Source organism: Sphaeramia orbicularis, chromosome 11 (genome assembly GCF_902148855.1).
Source record: "Sphaeramia orbicularis chromosome 11, fSphaOr1.1, whole genome shotgun sequence".
NCBI classification, from domain to species: Eukaryota; Metazoa; Chordata; class Actinopteri; order Kurtiformes; family Apogonidae; genus Sphaeramia; species Sphaeramia orbicularis.
The window spans coordinates 53,652,729-53,669,410 of record NC_043967.1 but is presented as its reverse complement, the minus strand read 5'-3'; the positions used below and the strand labels follow the sequence as shown (position 1 = coordinate 53,669,410).

General features: G+C 35.9%; 3 protein-coding genes across 4 annotated transcripts in view; 1 reads left to right on the top strand and 2 right to left on the bottom strand.

The window, feature by feature from the left end:
- The window catches only part of LOC115428216 (uncharacterized), a 250,354-nt gene that overhangs the window by 57,934 nt on the left and 175,738 nt on the right, over nucleotides 1–16,682 (top strand). The window lies entirely within an intron of this gene.
- On the bottom strand, nucleotides 1,383–11,059 carry LOC115428221 (uncharacterized). Its single transcript, XM_030147064.1, has 12 exons — nucleotides 10,957–11,059; nucleotides 9,078–9,365; nucleotides 7,944–8,153; nucleotides 7,736–7,870; nucleotides 5,806–5,919; nucleotides 5,684–5,725; nucleotides 5,123–5,236; nucleotides 4,873–4,938; nucleotides 3,120–3,170; nucleotides 2,096–2,152; nucleotides 1,952–2,020; nucleotides 1,383–1,872 (listed from the first exon to the last, which is right to left on the bottom strand). Exons 1-12 carry the CDS (start codon nucleotides 11,018–11,020, stop codon nucleotides 1,829–1,831), a joined length of 1,254 nt encoding a protein of 417 aa, XP_030002924.1. The 5' UTR covers nucleotides 11,021–11,059; the 3' UTR covers nucleotides 1,383–1,828.
- The window catches only part of LOC115428218 (uncharacterized), a 37,933-nt gene continuing 33,666 nt past the window's right edge, over nucleotides 12,416–16,682 (bottom strand). For both annotated transcript variants that reach the window (XM_030147058.1, XM_030147059.1), the window contains exons 12-14: nucleotides 14,387–14,440; nucleotides 13,337–13,390; nucleotides 12,416–12,953 (exon numbers count right to left, since the gene is read on the bottom strand). In XM_030147058.1, the coding sequence (XP_030002918.1) occupies nucleotides 12,874–12,953; nucleotides 13,337–13,390; nucleotides 14,387–14,440 (188 nt within the window). In that variant the 3' untranslated portion in view covers nucleotides 12,416–12,873. The remainder of the gene's footprint in view (nucleotides 12,954–13,336; nucleotides 13,391–14,386; nucleotides 14,441–16,682) is intronic.

The window sequence follows — 16,682 nt, the reverse complement described above, 5'->3', positions numbered from 1 at the left end:
GTGACAATGTTTAATGTCAGATTATATAAGATTATCAATAACACTGATTTCATTGCATTTAGGGCTGCACGATTTTGGCAAAAAAAAAAAAATCCCGATTTTTTTCCTCTAAAAACTCGATTTTCGATTTCGATTTTTGGGTATAACTTGAAAAGGCAACAGCAGTCAGCATGTTGTTTTCGTGAGCAGCCCACAATGCAAGGCACTGCTCTGACCTCAAAGCTGTGATGGGATCACGTGATGAACCCACAGTTTTGTTTTGTTTTTTCTCTTCATTAAATCTTTGAAATGAAGTAGAGTACACAAACAATGTATACAACAAGAAAATAACATAAGTTTGTCAGGGGGAATACACTATAAGAAAATGTCCAAATCAGAGCAAATACTGATAGTTGTTACAACCTTTTTGTTTCCACATTTATCTAACAGCTTTAAATACATTTCAACATCTTACAAAACATAAATAATATTTGGTTTTGTGTTACAGAACTACATTTGTGAATGAAAAATTTAGCAAGTAAGAGGACTAAATTAATTCTTAAAAAAAAAAAAAGTTTTTTTTTGTTCTTTCTTTTCTGGGTATCTGGTCCACAGCAGTGATCCCAGTGTCAGTCAGTGACAGGCATCAGTCGTGTGTGCGTGGACCAGGTTAATATAAGTGATCCACATGTGGTTCTATTTAAACTGAGGGATCTGTGTGTGGAATAGACTGACCCAGGACACACTGGAGGGATTGTATCCTGGAGCTGGTGCATGTGTGTGGGCAGGGGGCTGTGTGGGCTCCTCTGCTGAGGCTGATGACCCCGAGACCCGGACCCGGATCAGAAGAAGACAGTACGGTACGGATCCGGGACAACGGAAGATGAGTGATCCGCAGCAGTTCTATTTCAATTGCGGGATCCGTGCGTGAAGCCACGGCTTATATTGGTATAAGTACTGCGGGTTCATGAACAGATTTAACGTCCGGTCATTACACAGACTTCTGTGACAGACCGCTGTCATAGGAAGAGCCTACGGGAGCCCGCGGGCACGCGGAGGCGCGCGGCCCGGAGGCATGAGAGAGAAGAAATCGATTTTACGATTTCCCTTTTTTAAAAATTGTCCTAATTAAAAAATCCGATTTCGATTTAAAATCGATTAATCGTGCAGCCCTAATTGCATTAGTATTTTTTATACATTTGTGCTTTTTTTATGCCATTTGATTTGACCATTATTTAATGTCGACTATTTCCCAACAATGATATATACATACACACACACACACACACACACACACACTATATATATATATATATATATATATATATATATATATATATATATATATATATATATATATATAAATATTATATTATTTTTTTTTTTTTTTTTTTTCCTTTTTCGTATTTTAATTGAAATAATCCCTCTGGTTCTGCAGAAAATGTAACTGTGTTTTCAGGTTTACAAAGATAGAATTCATCTGTTTACGTCTAGTGGGTGGTTCGTTGTCATCTTTTTGTAGATTGTTCACTGATTACAAAGAAACAGGCATAAAAGTGTGATGTTATGTACATGTTTATTATTGAAGAAAAGCAGAGAAATCCTGAATGTATTTCTAAGAATTAGCCCAAAGCATTTTGTGTTATAAATAAAAATACAAAGTGCTTTATGATTATTATTAAAATACTGAATAAACCCTGAGCCTTAGAGCTGATATTTACTCTACACAGAAAATCTACTGCAAATAAAAGCAACAAATACCACAGAAAACACAAACACAGATGTTTTTTTTTCCTTTTTTCTGACAGAACTGTAAAAATCATGATTAATTAAAATTCAGTTTTTGTTGTTACTCTAGGATTCTTTCATATGTATCTGTCAGCTGTGACAAACCTGTGGACAGGAAAAAGAATAAAGAGTCAAACCCAAACTTTAAACATATTAAATATGATCCAGCGTCAGCGTGTGTTACCGTTGTTATTTCCACAGAGAACAGGGTCACCGATCAGAGAATACGGAGACTCCACATGTGGAATTTGACCTGTAGGATCAAAGTTAAATGCGTCAGTGGAAGGTTTCATATTTTTGTGTAAATGTGTGAAGGTCGGGGTCTTACCGCTGCTGTTTGATGGAAACGTAATCATGGAATATGTGTGGTCGAGGATTTGAACGTCTGATAAAGGACAGAGTCGACAAATCACATTAACAGTCGATCAGACAGCAGTCGCTTTTCCATTGACCCTCAAACTGAGCGAACATAACTTGTGCATAAAAATTTACCTCATGGAAAAAGGACAATTTCGTTAAAACTCTCGTCTTTCGATTAAAAGTTTTTGTGCTGGCAAGAGGTGGTTTTTCGGGCGTAATGCAATTAGTATATCACGCAAAACTGCAGTGGAAAGACCTTTTACTGCAACTAGAGTCACGTAAATAAGTTAAAGAAAAGGCTGTTGACGGATGTTCCAACAATCGAAGGAGAAGAGTTTAAAACCAAACATGTCACAGTATGTGTGGACACACCAAGAAACCCAATCATTTTATTATTTAGTAGGAGATAGAGGGGTAATATAGAATAATAATGAATATATCTGTAAATAAACACCATATTTATGTTCATCGACATGTTTATGGAATGACTTCTCATGTCATCTCATGATAATAAATAAACAAATCATCACATTTGTGATTTAATGGAAAAACCGACATTAAGCACTTCTGTTTTCTCAACATCTAGTAAATATCGGTAAAGTTTTGTGCAGATGTCCGATGGAAAAGAGACTAGTGTTAGCGGTTATGGATATGTAAACCAGAGATCTTGGCATAAATTGACACGCGATCAAATGGTTTTGAATAACATGTGAAAGGATGAAAATGTGTATTAATAGCACGCCAAATGCCATAAAAACTCCTGTGACACACAACGCAATTTCATGAGCTCAGTCTGCAGCCCAGTATGGTCAAAAAATATAGTGGAATAAACAATATTCCATTCCAAAATGTAATGGAGTAAAAGTATGAATATAAAATAGAAATACCACTGGATTAAGGGAAATCAATCCACATATTTTAGATCTGTTAAAAAAAGTCTCTAAACTTAAGAAAGATGAGACTATAGATAATAAAATAACGTCCTTATTTACCTGGACTGGGTTTCCTCTTGTACGCTGCTGTCATTTCAGAGGAACCAACCCCTACCAGACAGAAAACCAAACCTGTCAGTCATTTCTGTTGTGTTCCTGCTGTTGGTGTCACTTCCTGTTCAGTGGTTTGTGAATCAGAATAAGCCATAATAAGACGTTAAGACTCAACTTTCACAACCTACAAAACCAGAACCTGCTGCAGCGTCATTAATAAATGACTTAATGCAGGGCCGGATTTAGACTTGGTGGGACCCTAGGCTATATAAAGCCCTGAGGCCCCGCCCCCTTTTAAATGACACCAGCTGGTCTCAGAAAGCTTTAAAACATACATGCCTTTAGATGAAAAACTGAAAATATATTGCCTTTTAATTTTAATTAATATTGAATAATAAAGATCATGTTGTAAAATCACAAAAATTATATTAGAGAATCCTCTAAGTTACAACTTAGAACATTTTCTTTCTTGATTTTGCTAAATCAGGGGTTCCCAAAGTGGGGTATGTGTACCCCCAGGGGTACTTGGAAGAAGCCCAGGGGGTATTTCACATTTTTTTGGGAAAAATACATTAAATAGGTCATCACGTACCAAACAGAAATTAAATAATGAGAATTAATGCTGAAATATAAAACACAATAAATACGTACATTCATATAATAGTTTTATTGAAATCGTCTTGTTTCAGCTTTGGTAACATTTGAAGAACATTTATATTTTATATTATTCAAATGAGTTTATCTGAGGAGATAAGGAATTATTTTTTGTTGATGAAAGGTTCATTTATTATTATAGTATAATTATAAAATTATTTAGAATTTCCCCTTGGCGATTAATAAACCAAAACTATCTATCTATCTATCTATCTATCTATCTATCTATCTATCTATCTATCTATCTATCTATCTATCTATCTATCTATCTATCTATCTATCTATCTATCTCTGTTGACCAATTTATTTATTTTTCTTATCAATGAAAGAAGGCACTTTTCAGTTTGTATTTTGCACAAAATTTACTTATTACTACAAATTACAGTTAAATAGATGTTATTTGTTTACAAAGTTTTGTAAATATAAACAGACACCTTTAGCACAAGAACTAATTTTGCCTAATTTTTTTTCAAATAACAATGTTGAAGCGAGGGTTGGGGGTACTTGGGTAAAAAAGTATATTTCAGGGGGTACTCCACTGTAAAAAGTTTGAGAATCACTGATCAAAATCATTGCTTATGTCATCAAAAGATATGTTACACAACCTATGGCCTTCTGTGCACATGATGCTAGCACTGACAATTTTTCTTGAGGCATAGTCGGTCTCAGTTTGTTTTTTATTCTCTTTATCTGTGAAAATGATCTTTATCCTGAACTATTTGTCACCATCAGACATAGAAATAATCATAAGAAGAAAAAAAGTCCAGGTGGACCATTTTAGGTTTAGGGGTTAAAGGGTTAAACACAATAATATTCACTCTAATAATTATCTATAACGACTGACACAAGGAACATTGACACTAAATATTACACATCACCAATAATTCAGCTATCTAGTCAACACAATTATAGATGATTCATTTGCAAAGTTTTAATTGTAATAAGTTTTAAGGCCCTGAACTGTAGATTATTTAGCTTGGACCTAAATGCAACACTGACTTAATGACAGAGGCTGAAACTGTGCAGAGTTCACTTTTACACCAGATTAATAATAATAATGAAGAAGAGGAACAGGTGTGAGTGGAAACCAGCTTTCATTTCTCACCGTTGATGGCCTGAAACTCCACCTGATCCTGGATTTCCTCATAAACAGGGTGGGATTCTGTAACCACTGCAAAACATAGAAATGAAATAATGATGTTTGATTTGGTGAGGAAACACCCTGAAACAACAGTGCATTTTCCATGAATATGTGCAAACTGTTGTATAGAATAGAATAGAATAGCCTTTATTATCATTGTGTTCAGTGGTACTCCAGTCAGTGGGTTTAATTGTCTGTTTCAGTTTTTACTCACCTCGTCTTTTCAACCTGCGTCTAGAAATAAGGCAGAGGATGAAGAGGAGGAGGAGGACGAGGCAGAGGACAGGTATCCCAATGATCAAACTCAGAGGCTGTGGTTCAGATGCAGCTGGAGTAGAATAGAAAATAACTGTTACATGGAAAAACAACTGTTAGAAGTTAAAATATCAGGAGATGAGGATGTGCAGCTGCAAACAGCTGATCTGTTTAAACCTGCTTCATTTTAACCCTCTGGTGTCCAGGTGAGCATATTATGCACACTTTGCACTTCCTGTTATTAAAGGTTGTTTCATTTTTCACAATTAGTTTTAGATCATAAACAAAAAGTTACATCACAAACACGGCATTTAATGGGTTAAAAACATGACAGTTGTTGAGTATTTGGTATTTTTGTTTATATTATCAAAAGATTTTTAAAAAAAATTTAATAAAAAGAAAAAAAAAAGCCATTACTGCTGTGCTGTGTATATCACACGCTTTTGGTGATGAGAAGAACCTCCATGGGCAGGACACCGGAGGGTTAACATGTGATGTGTGGTTTTTTGTGTTTTTTTACCTGTGTGTGGTGGTTCACTCATTGTTATTGTCTTGGTGTTGTCTGTAAAAAACAAATAATCTGTATTAATTATCGTCTGTCTTCACTCTTCTTCATATGCAGTCATGACATGGACTCGTTACCGTCTTTGGTTTGTGTCGATGCAGTCACCATTCTTGGTGTCGATTTAATCGGTGTTTCTGGACTGTTGGTTGGTCGTGGCACAGATGGACTTGGAGGAGTAATCTTGTCGTCGCCTGTAAAGACCAGAGAGTACCAGGAAATCAGGATTTTTTTTTTTTTTGCCATAAAACTAATCAGACCGTCCCCAGGTGAAACTGACTGTGTTTTCATGCATTGTATGTTTGTGGTCAGTGTCTCTTCAGCTAAACCACCCAACTGCTGAATGTGATTCACTTCCTATTGTTCAAACCACAGTTTCGTGCAAACACAGACCTAAGCTGACACGTCTCTGCATGAACATCTCATATTTATTCCTCTGAGGTTTCAGCGTCATCTTCTATTTTTTATGGTGTGGTGTTGTTTTTCTCTGTAGGTGTAACATGTACTTGTGGGTCAAGTGTTACTGAAGCAGAAGTCACTGATGCTGTTTGTGTCGTAGTTGAAGACATATTCTAGATGTTTCCTTTGTCACCCATCAGCATTATCCAGGATTTTCTTTTTTTTTTTTTTCCGTTAAAATGAATGAGAAACTTCCTCAACCCACTCCCACTTAAAACATTTTCTGTTAAATTTACCCTGATGTAGTTCAGGTTGTGTTTTATCCAGATCCTAAAACAGGAAATATTCTGAAACTAGAGGTTATTACCTTTAAATAAGGAGTCATTGAATACTTTAGTCCTTGTGCTTCTTCAGTTATCAGCTTTGGAACTTGGTAAACTGGCCAGAATGAACCCAAATTAGGTGGAAGGAACAGTTTAATGACCACAGTTTAGGTGTTCTACTTCTATCTGTGGGACAGAATGTTCTGGAGCTTCTGGACTCATATATGCTAACCTTTAGCGCTTCAACTTTCAACTAAAGAAATCCACAAACTTTCACAAATTACACGTCTACAATATATGTATCAAACATCATCAATAACACTTACCTACATTTACAACCTAAATTCTACTATTTGTTCCATAAAACTGTATGAATTTATTCCTAACAGACCATTCTCTTCATTTCTTTGCATTTTTCTCGCTGCTCTGTTTCCAGTTCGTGGATGTGGATGGAAGATGTTTGGTCCAATCAGATTTCAGTGTCTGTGTGTTGCCAGGGTTCATTTAATCTGCCCTGGGCTTTCACAATCAGCAGTGAAGGCCCAATAATCTGGATAGCAACAGGAATGTTTGTTTGACCAATCAGATTCCAGCTAGCTGCCCCCCCCCCCCTAATGTCTTCATCATTTATCCTTCCTCTGATTGGACAGTCAGAGCAAAATTTATTTTAGCACAATTTTTTTGGATTCATACTGAAAAAACTCTTTTTAATTGAATTTAATTGAACTATTAATACATTTGAGGTAGATTTTTTTTTCCGCCCACAGTGGCTGACAGAGGAGAGGAAAAGGATTTGGTCTGGGACAAACTTTAAAATCCATTTTCACAGCATTTAAAGGGTTAAAAATATGACAGTTATTGAGTATTTGCTATTTTTGTTTATGGATCAAGTTGATGAGATACATAAAAATGTCAAAAGTTCAAACCAACTGTATGTAAAACATTCAGACGTTCCTGCCCCTCTGTGCAGATGATGTGCTTTCAGTAGTGAGGGTCAGGGCGTCTGATACTGGAGGGTTCATATTTGGGTTCAGTTTCTCCAACTGTCTGGAAACTCAGACAAAAACACTTACAGAGTAAAGACATTATGCTATAAATGTATTTTTCTGTGACATCTACTGCCTTGCCTACAGTGGTTTGTCTGTCACCACTTAAACCACCTCGATGCTGAACTTCCTGAAAATGTGACAGGTTTGATGTGAACTCATCGCTGAACATTTACTGTCACATTCATGTCTTTTTGTTCATCATATCTGAGCTGTTGACGTCTATGATTCATCACCTTTACCTTTTTTCTCTGGTTTCGTGCCCTTTTTGCTGTTGTTTGTCTTGGATGTAGTTTTCTTCTGTGTTGTTGCTGTTGTTGTTGCAGACGTACTTGTCGTTTTTGTGTCTGTTGTTGTGGGCGGTGCTTCATCATCACCTGTGTGAGGCAGATGATGAATATAAAGCACACACAGTCAAACTGTTTCACTGTGTGTGTTATTGTTTCTTACCTGTGGTCACATTCAGATACACAGCAGGTTTTCCATCACAGCTGAACAGTCCAGAATCAGACAGTCTAAGGTCTGTCAGAGTCAGAGTCAGACCAGGATGTGGTCTCCATCCATCAGACTGTCTTCTCCATATTAGATCATCTGAACCAGTAACATGAGGACATGTCAGAGTGACACTGGTCCCTTCTCTAGCATGTTGGATGAAGGTTCCTGGACACAAAAAACACACAGTGAGTAAAAAGCAGACATTTTTAGAGTCATGTCTAAAATGAAACAACCATCATTCACTGAACACAAACATAAAGCAAATGGTCTGTCTGTGTTCTGGTTTTTCATGAGCTGAAATCAGGGAAGGAAAACCTTTAGTGTGTCCACAACAGACCCATTCTTAAATCTGTGTTCCAGAGCTCTGCTGTTTGACTGAGATATTCATCCACCTGTGGGGTTTGTCCAATCAGGATGCAGATCAGACAGCGTCATTATTGCACAGGTGAGTCTCAACTAAAGGACAATGGAATGTCTGATGCAGGTATTTTATGAAAAAGATCACGTTTTTCTCTGCACAGGAAATTTGCCCGAGTAAAATTTAGTGAAATTGAAGAAAATTTTACTCTCCTCAGATAACATTTGGTCCCTCTCTAAAAAGAGTAAAAGTTACTCTTTGGGTAGAGCTCTCCAAACTCAATATAGAGAAAAAATTTACTGTTTTTGAGGAAAATACTTTTGACTGTGGAGAAGATGCTCAGAAATTTTTCCTGTGTGCATTTATTTCTCTCGTCATCACATAAACAGTGTTTTAGTTGCAAAAAACTGACATTTTTATGAACTCTGTCCAAACTGTATGTGGTTTGTGTGTATCTGTGTGTTCAGATTAAAGTTAAAAATACCTGATTACAGTAATACCTGTAGTAATGTGGACATGGCATAAAATATGCAGCAGAATGACACAATATAAATTCATTCAAAAGAAAATGTGACAATAAGACCAAAAGTCTTCAACAATCTTAAAAATATAAATGATAGTTATATGTACAAAAATGTAATGAATAAAGTTAAAATCATTGAAATCAACACAAATGTGTGTGTAAATCTAAATGTAATGATTATTGTATCGAATGAATGAATCAGTCTGACCTGTTGGGATCACCGTCAGCTCCACTGACCAATGGCTGTTACAGATGTATTCTCCACTGTCTGATAAATAAACTCTGTTAATGTGCAGTGAATTATATCCCACTGAACTAAATCGTTCCTCTGGGTCATTTTCTCTTCGTTCTTCGTCACCAATAAGTGAAAATAGAAAATTGGATTCATGGTCGTTCCGCCCAGGAGCCCGTTTTTTCCAGGTCATACTGTTGTCCACGATGTCAGAACAAGGTAAAGACACTGAGTTCATCTCCATTACAGCCATATGAACCATCTCTGGAAAAAGAAACAGAACTTTACTGTTAAACATTTATCAGAGTTCACTGTCATTACTCAAATACCACAACAATAATTAGTTTCATATAAGTAGATACTGTGATTCTTTTGGGACAGTTGTCATTATTGTACTTCATTACAGGAGATATATGTTGTATTTTTACTTTAAAATCCTCATAAATGAAAACTATCAGTGTGAGTGTTTGGAATAAAGAGTTGTGATGTTATTTTAAAGATGTCGGTGTGTCGTATTAACTGATATGAACTGATTTTATTCACAGCCATGAGTCTGCATGTCACAGAACGAAGATGAGAACTGGATAGAAACAACTGTCAGAGTCAAAGAAAAGAAGTGATAAAAACAGAAGCTGTTGTTTGAAGGTTAAATGTCAGCGTTTCTTCTACATGGGTGAGTTTGATTCTGAGGCTTATGAGGATATGAAGTTATTATGGGATGTTCTTATCGTTGCTCAGTTGCTGTTTGTTGATCCACAGTTCAGACTAAACTGTGACAGTTCTGAACTTGTTTGTTCAATTTCAAACAGATCTTATGTTCAGTTACTGACAACACAAACCGAACAGAAAACAGAAGTGATTAATGGTTTTACTGTGAATGTTTTCAGTCTAAAAACAGAGCTAAGCTAACAGAGCTAAGCTAACAGAGCTAAGCTAACAGAGCTAAGCTAACAGAGCTATAACGTCAACTATCAGCTGATGCAGGATGGTAGGAAAAATATGTAGCATCAAGTCACATCTAAGGATTAATATCATTAGTTAAAATAACCTTTACCACATTAATTAATCAATCAACCACATTAATTAATTACATTTAATCCTATGTCAGTTAAATGTGATTCCATTCATCAGTGTCTGTATTTACACTGTGATTCATCCCATTACTGTAACTGTACTGTTGTGGATAAACCTGATCTGAACCAACAGGTTTGAGTGGAAATCAATGAAGAATTGGTATTAGAGTGGAATTAACAGGGTTTTTTTTTAAACAAAATGTTTATTTTTGTTGTTTTTTTTGCATTTTACCTCCATAAAGACTAAAAGCTAGTATTAGAACATATTTAATTTTTATTTAATCTTTATTCAACCTGGAAAAAAGCTCATTGAGTCTAAAAATCTCTTTTTCAAGAGTGTCCTGGCTGAGACAGCAGCAGCAGAAGATAGAATATGTTAAAATGTGAGAAAACATCAGCATTAAAAATTTTTATTTTACAGTTTTCACACAGTTTTCAACATTTTCTAATATTTATTTGTTAAACCAATAGTTAAAGTCATGGTGTCCAGCTGAGTGGACATTTATGGAACTCCATGAAAAATAGGTTCAGAAAACAATTAAAATGTTTTTTTTTTCAGGCCTAAAGTGGAATAAAAACACTCAGCCAAAAAAAACATATCTGGACTACGGTCCTCATAATTTATACATAAAAGGGTTAAAAAGCATTCTTGAATGAAGAACAGAACCACAAAACAGATGAATTTACCAAAGTTGTGAGATTTCAAATCCAGGTTAAAGGTGTCCAACAGTAGTTTGGACATACGTGGAGTTCAGAGGACGACGGAGCGCTGCTGTTCTTACCTGCACAGACTCTGCAGCTCAGGATGAAGGCTGACAGACACATGTAGACGTTCATCCTCATCATCACAGACTGAAACCACTGAACGTTCACGCAGACGCTTTGACTCTGAACTAGAACAGGAACTGGTCTGAATGTAAACCTGTTCCTCGAAAACCAAAAGCACCGCCCTGAGCTCATCACTGTCTCAAATGTCCTGTTTATGGACAGTTTTTTCTGTTGATTTCCTCTTTTTTCTTAGAAAGTACTTCATGTGTCATGTTTTACTGCTCATTAGTCATTATATCAGAGCGTGGGATAAATAAGCACTATTTGTGTTGGATTCTGTGTTTAACTTTAGTGTGAGAAGAGGAAGTGTTCTGTGGTTCCTGATGATGGACAGTAACAGATACAAGAGTAAAGTCAGAATGAGTTCAGTAAGAGGATGGAACTTGTACAAATAAGACAGAAGATCGAGAATAAAAACACAGAATAATGTTGGAATCAAACCAGACTAGGATGAAAAACCCACAACATATGAACGTTTCCTCTCAGTTTAACCCATACAGACCCAGAGCTGCTTAGAACTCAGTTCCCAAAGGATTTTTTCTCTATATTTAACTTTTCTTCAGTGATTTATCATCTTTTATTCTCATATTACTGAGTTAGTCCAGTTGGAAACATTCACCGTCCTTTTCAGTTTGACAGAATCTGCCACTGGTTTGGTTTTAGTTTTAAGTTTGTCTTTATTTTTTTATCTGTTTTGTCCTTGGAACTGGTTTCCAAAGGTTTCAGGAGCCGGGACAGGTCCACCAAGGCCCCTGTTAGGCACTAAAACTGGTTCAGAACCTTTAAACAGTTAGTTCTTCCTCATGAATCATGACATCATCAGTGGGCGTGTCTTATTCTAGGTTCTGAAGAGAAGCAGGAAGTAGAAGTTTAGTGTTTACTTACACCTGAGTAACTGGATTAAATTAGATTACATTAGACAAAATTAGATTACAGAAAATTAGACCACATTAGATTACACTATATTAGATTAGATTACAGTGTTTCCTGTGGAACTGATCTGTTGGTGTGGGGGTGTAATGGGGGGTGGGGTGCATACGTTTCGGTCGGTAACCGCGCATGTGTGTCGGTTTCTGTCCTACTTATAATACTATGGGGGTATGGGGCGGTGCAGTCCGTGCCCCCCCCACAGAAGTGAAAATGAAACTTTACTCTCATTTATCTTTTCTCTTCCTCCTGAAGCTTCACAAACTTTCATTTGAGGGGGCAGAACGTTTGTCCTGGACTAATATTATATGATATGTAAAATGAGTCTCATGTGACGGTGATGATTATTTTTGTATGAAATGTTTGGTGTGGCAGCGTGGATGCACCACAGCAAAACCTTACCAGTGGAAACGCTGGATTAGATGCATAATATTCCCACCTGGATACTGGAATATTAATACAAGACACAAAAATATATTTCTCCAATTTAATAAAAACCATAAACTGTGTAAAACAAATGGATTTCGTATCACAGATGAAAATTTAACAACACACATAATAAACCTGAAGGAAGACAGTAATATTTCCTGTACATGCTCCAATAAAGTTTAAAAACATTCTTTTCTATTTACAAAAGTATAAACTAGAGCGAACTGTTCAGACTCTGTGATGTTTGATCAGGAAAAACGTCTTCGATGGTTTTGTTTTACTTTAATTCAGATTTGTACACTTGGACTTTTTACAGAAACACGAGGTTGTGATAAAAACCACATCATCCATAAAGTCATTTTTATTTCAAAGCTGCTGCGGTGAAGTTTAACTGCAGAGAAAAAAACACTAAATATCACTCAAAGCTGAAGTAACGAGCTGATAAAGACCGCAGTGAATCTATAGAAACATCGAATTAAGTTTCATATGACGTGAGAGGAAAAGATGACAAAAACTCAGATGGTGTCAGTCATGTTTTCACTGATATGAAGATCAGTGATGTCGTCATCCATGGAATCATTTTCAGCAGCGTCACCTTTAACAAAGACAGTTTATTTTACAAAAGAGGTACAAATAATTAAACATAAAAAGGAAAAATCACACATACAGAGACAAAATGATTAGAAATAAGTCATACAAACAAAACAAAGCATGAAATAATAGTTATATGAAAAAAATAAGTATTAGTTATGTTTATGTATTTGGCAGACGCTTTTTTCCAAAGCGACTTACAGGGGAAAACCAATTAAATCACTCAATCAATCAAATTTTATTTATATAGCGCCAGATCACAAAAAAAGTTATCTCTTTACACTTTATATATAGAGTTGGTCAAAACCAGACTCTAAGCCAATTTACAGAAACCCAACAGAATCCTCCAGGAGCAAACACTTGTGACTGGTGATAGTTAATATTTACCTGTAATATTAACAGTGTCATACTCTGTTGTTCCTTCTCTGGATCTTTTTACACCTAAACATTAAGAACAAAAGTGATATAATGATGTGTTAGTTACATACTTTCTTGTATTTTACAATCTTACAATAGTTATTTTCTTATTTTACAGGAAAAAAATGGACAAAAATGAACCAAATAATCAACAAAATGGACAAAAAAGAACAGAAATGAACAAAATAATAAATGAAATTACCAAAAATGAAGAAAAAATCAACAACATAGACAAAGATGAACTAAATAGTAAATAAAATGAACAGAATATTCAACACAAAGGACAAAGATGATGACATTAATCCAAAACACTGACACAAATGAGCATAATAATCGGCAAAATGAACAAACATTAAGAAAATAGTCAACAACCTCGAAAAAAATGAAGGAAAAAAGGACAAAAAAAAAAAAATCAGCAACTAAATGGACAAAAATGAAGGAAAAAAAGACAAATGACAAAAAATAATCAACAAAATGAACAAACATAAATAAAATAGTCAAGAAACTGGACAAAAATGAAAAAAATAATCAACTAAATAGACAAAAAAGGAAGAAAAGGACAAAAATGAAAAAAAAAAAAATTCAATCAAGTTACCAAAAATGAAGATCGACAACATAGACAAAGATGAACTAAATAGTAAATAAAATGAACAGAATATTCAACACAAAGGTCAAAGATTAGGAAACTAATCCAAAACACTGACAAAAATGAGCAACATCATCAACAAAATGAACAAACATAAAGAAAATAGTCAACAAACTGGACAGAAATGAAAAAAATGATTAACGAAATGTCAGATAATCGATTACGTCTTTTTTACCGTTTGTGTAAATGACGTTTGACTTTCAGATTTCATTCGAACAATAAGTTGAACGGTAGACGGTGAACTCACTGAATTCAGATTTCAGATGTTCAAGTGAAAAACCAGACCCAGAACATCCTTTTACACACTGTCACTGTAACTGTTGTGGTTCTAAACCGGTCCATGTGCGTTCAGATCAAACATGTGTCATATTTACCCCTTAAATCAGTCATGTCGTATTCTGTTGTGACTCCTGTGGAGCTTTTTACGCCTAAAAATAAAGAATAAAAGAGATTTGAGGTTAGTTTTTAACATTATTATTTTAAAGACTAACAAACATAAAGTCACATTTTCTCCTCCTCCTCCTCCTCCTCCTCCTCCTCCTCCTCCTCCTCCTCCACACCAAAACCGGTCCACCATAGAGTCCGATCCCTCCCATTTGATGAATTTGTGAAATTATTATAAAAATTCAACTGAATATATTAATGATCAATCAATGATGTTAAAATCATGTTAGTTCTGGTTCCACATTCAGACCAATATGAACTAAAGTGGATCAGAACAATAAAATTCTATTATAATAACCTATAAATAATGACATAACAATTGAAATCTTTGTTTTAGTGTCAAATAAGTAAAATTTTATGAACATGTTTACATTTACAAACTATCCTGTCTCAAAAAAAACAAAAAAACCCACAAAATCTGAACAAATCTGAACAACAACAAGTCTGAAGACAACAGTTGGACAGGTTTAGAGGATACTGCACCCTTAGTTGTTGTTTTTTTTTTTTACTTTTTATTTATTGGAAACAGAGACATTCAGCAGACAGTCATCAGACTTTGTACATACTCAAAAGACAACAAACTGAAAGTGTCATATCAGACACATTCATACCAACAGACCTAGACACAAACAGAACAAAACAAAAAAGTCCGGGGGGGGGGGGGGGGGGGGGGGGGGCTTGCACTTTTGACTGAATAACATTCTGGCCAACACAGGAGATCATCTCCTTTGGAGTTTCTCCTTCTGGAGCCTTAAAATATAAGTCATATACTGCAGCCTTGTAGTGTGAGTTGACAATTACATCAAAAAAAGCTGACGTACTGAAAATTACATTTTCCTCTTCCTTTGATAAAACATTTACTGAAAACATAATAGAATATCCACAAAACAAAACATAATATAAAAGATGACATCAATGTATTTATAAAAAGTTGTAAAAAAAAATACTGTGGAAGAAAATACTTTCACTTTTTAAGGTCATTTAAAATCTACATAAATTTTTCCTTTGTACAAAGTTGTAGATTCCCTGAAACACAGTTTAGACAGTAGAATGTTACTGAGGAGATCATCTTTAACCCTTCGATGTCTGAGTGTCTGGACCTTCCACTCTAACATTAATGGGTCAAAATGACCTGAGTTCAAATCACTATGTTTTAATGACACTTTTGTCATTTTGCCCAGCTGGTCATACCATATGTTTGTTCGGCCGTCTGATCCACTGTGACTGTTGTGGTCCTTTAGTTTCTTATAATCCTGCATGAGCGTCTTCAGCTTTTCTTGTATTTGTTTAGTCATGTGTCTTACTTTTAGCTCCGACAGCTTGTTGGATAATTTAACATAAACTCGATTGTTTTGTGTCGTCGATTCAAAGTCCCTCTGAGTTTCCTCCTCCACAAATACACTCAAAAGAGTCTGCACCTCGTCGTCTGTTCACTTGTCGTAGCCTCTTGTTTGGTCCATTTTTCGAATTATCAAACGATGAAGATTGTGGAAATTAAATAAACAAAACAGTTTGTCGCTGTGCCGTGGTTTAATGGCATGTGAACGGAATGCAGAACGCTGTAAGTGTAGTCCACCAATCAGCGTTCTCCAGCACACAGCCCCGCCCCTCAAGAATTCAGGGTAATCTGAAAAGTACCCCTCCCTACAAGGAACTTCTTCAGGGAAAGTTTAGGGGTGAGGGAAAGATTTTTACCCAGGTAATTTATGCCGTGTTTCCACTACGTGGAACCAGCTCAACTCGACTCGACTCGACTCAACTCTGCCTTTTTGTGTTTCCATTACAAAATAGGACCTACAATCTGGTACCTGGAACTAGTCTTTTAGTATCTCCTCCACCGAGGTTCCAAGACTGGGGACCAGATACTAAAAGGTGACATGTAAACACTGCAGACCACTGATTGGTCAGAGTCGTCTCTGTAACGCACCCTTTTACAAAAACAGATGCTGAAGTTGACAGTACATTTGTCAGTAGGTGAATCCACATGATGACAGTCTGTAAAACTACACCATGGATGGTCCAGGAGATTCAGATGAAAAAATTCAGCATGAGCTTGACGAGACAACACGCAATGAATGAGTTTATCAGCAACTCTGAGCAGACGACACAGAAGTAATGCACCACATCGCTATGACAACCAGGTACTGTAAAGTCAGTAGTATCCTGTAATGGAAACGGTCTGGAATAGGACCTGGTACCAGAGTCGAGTCGAGTCGAGCCGGTTCC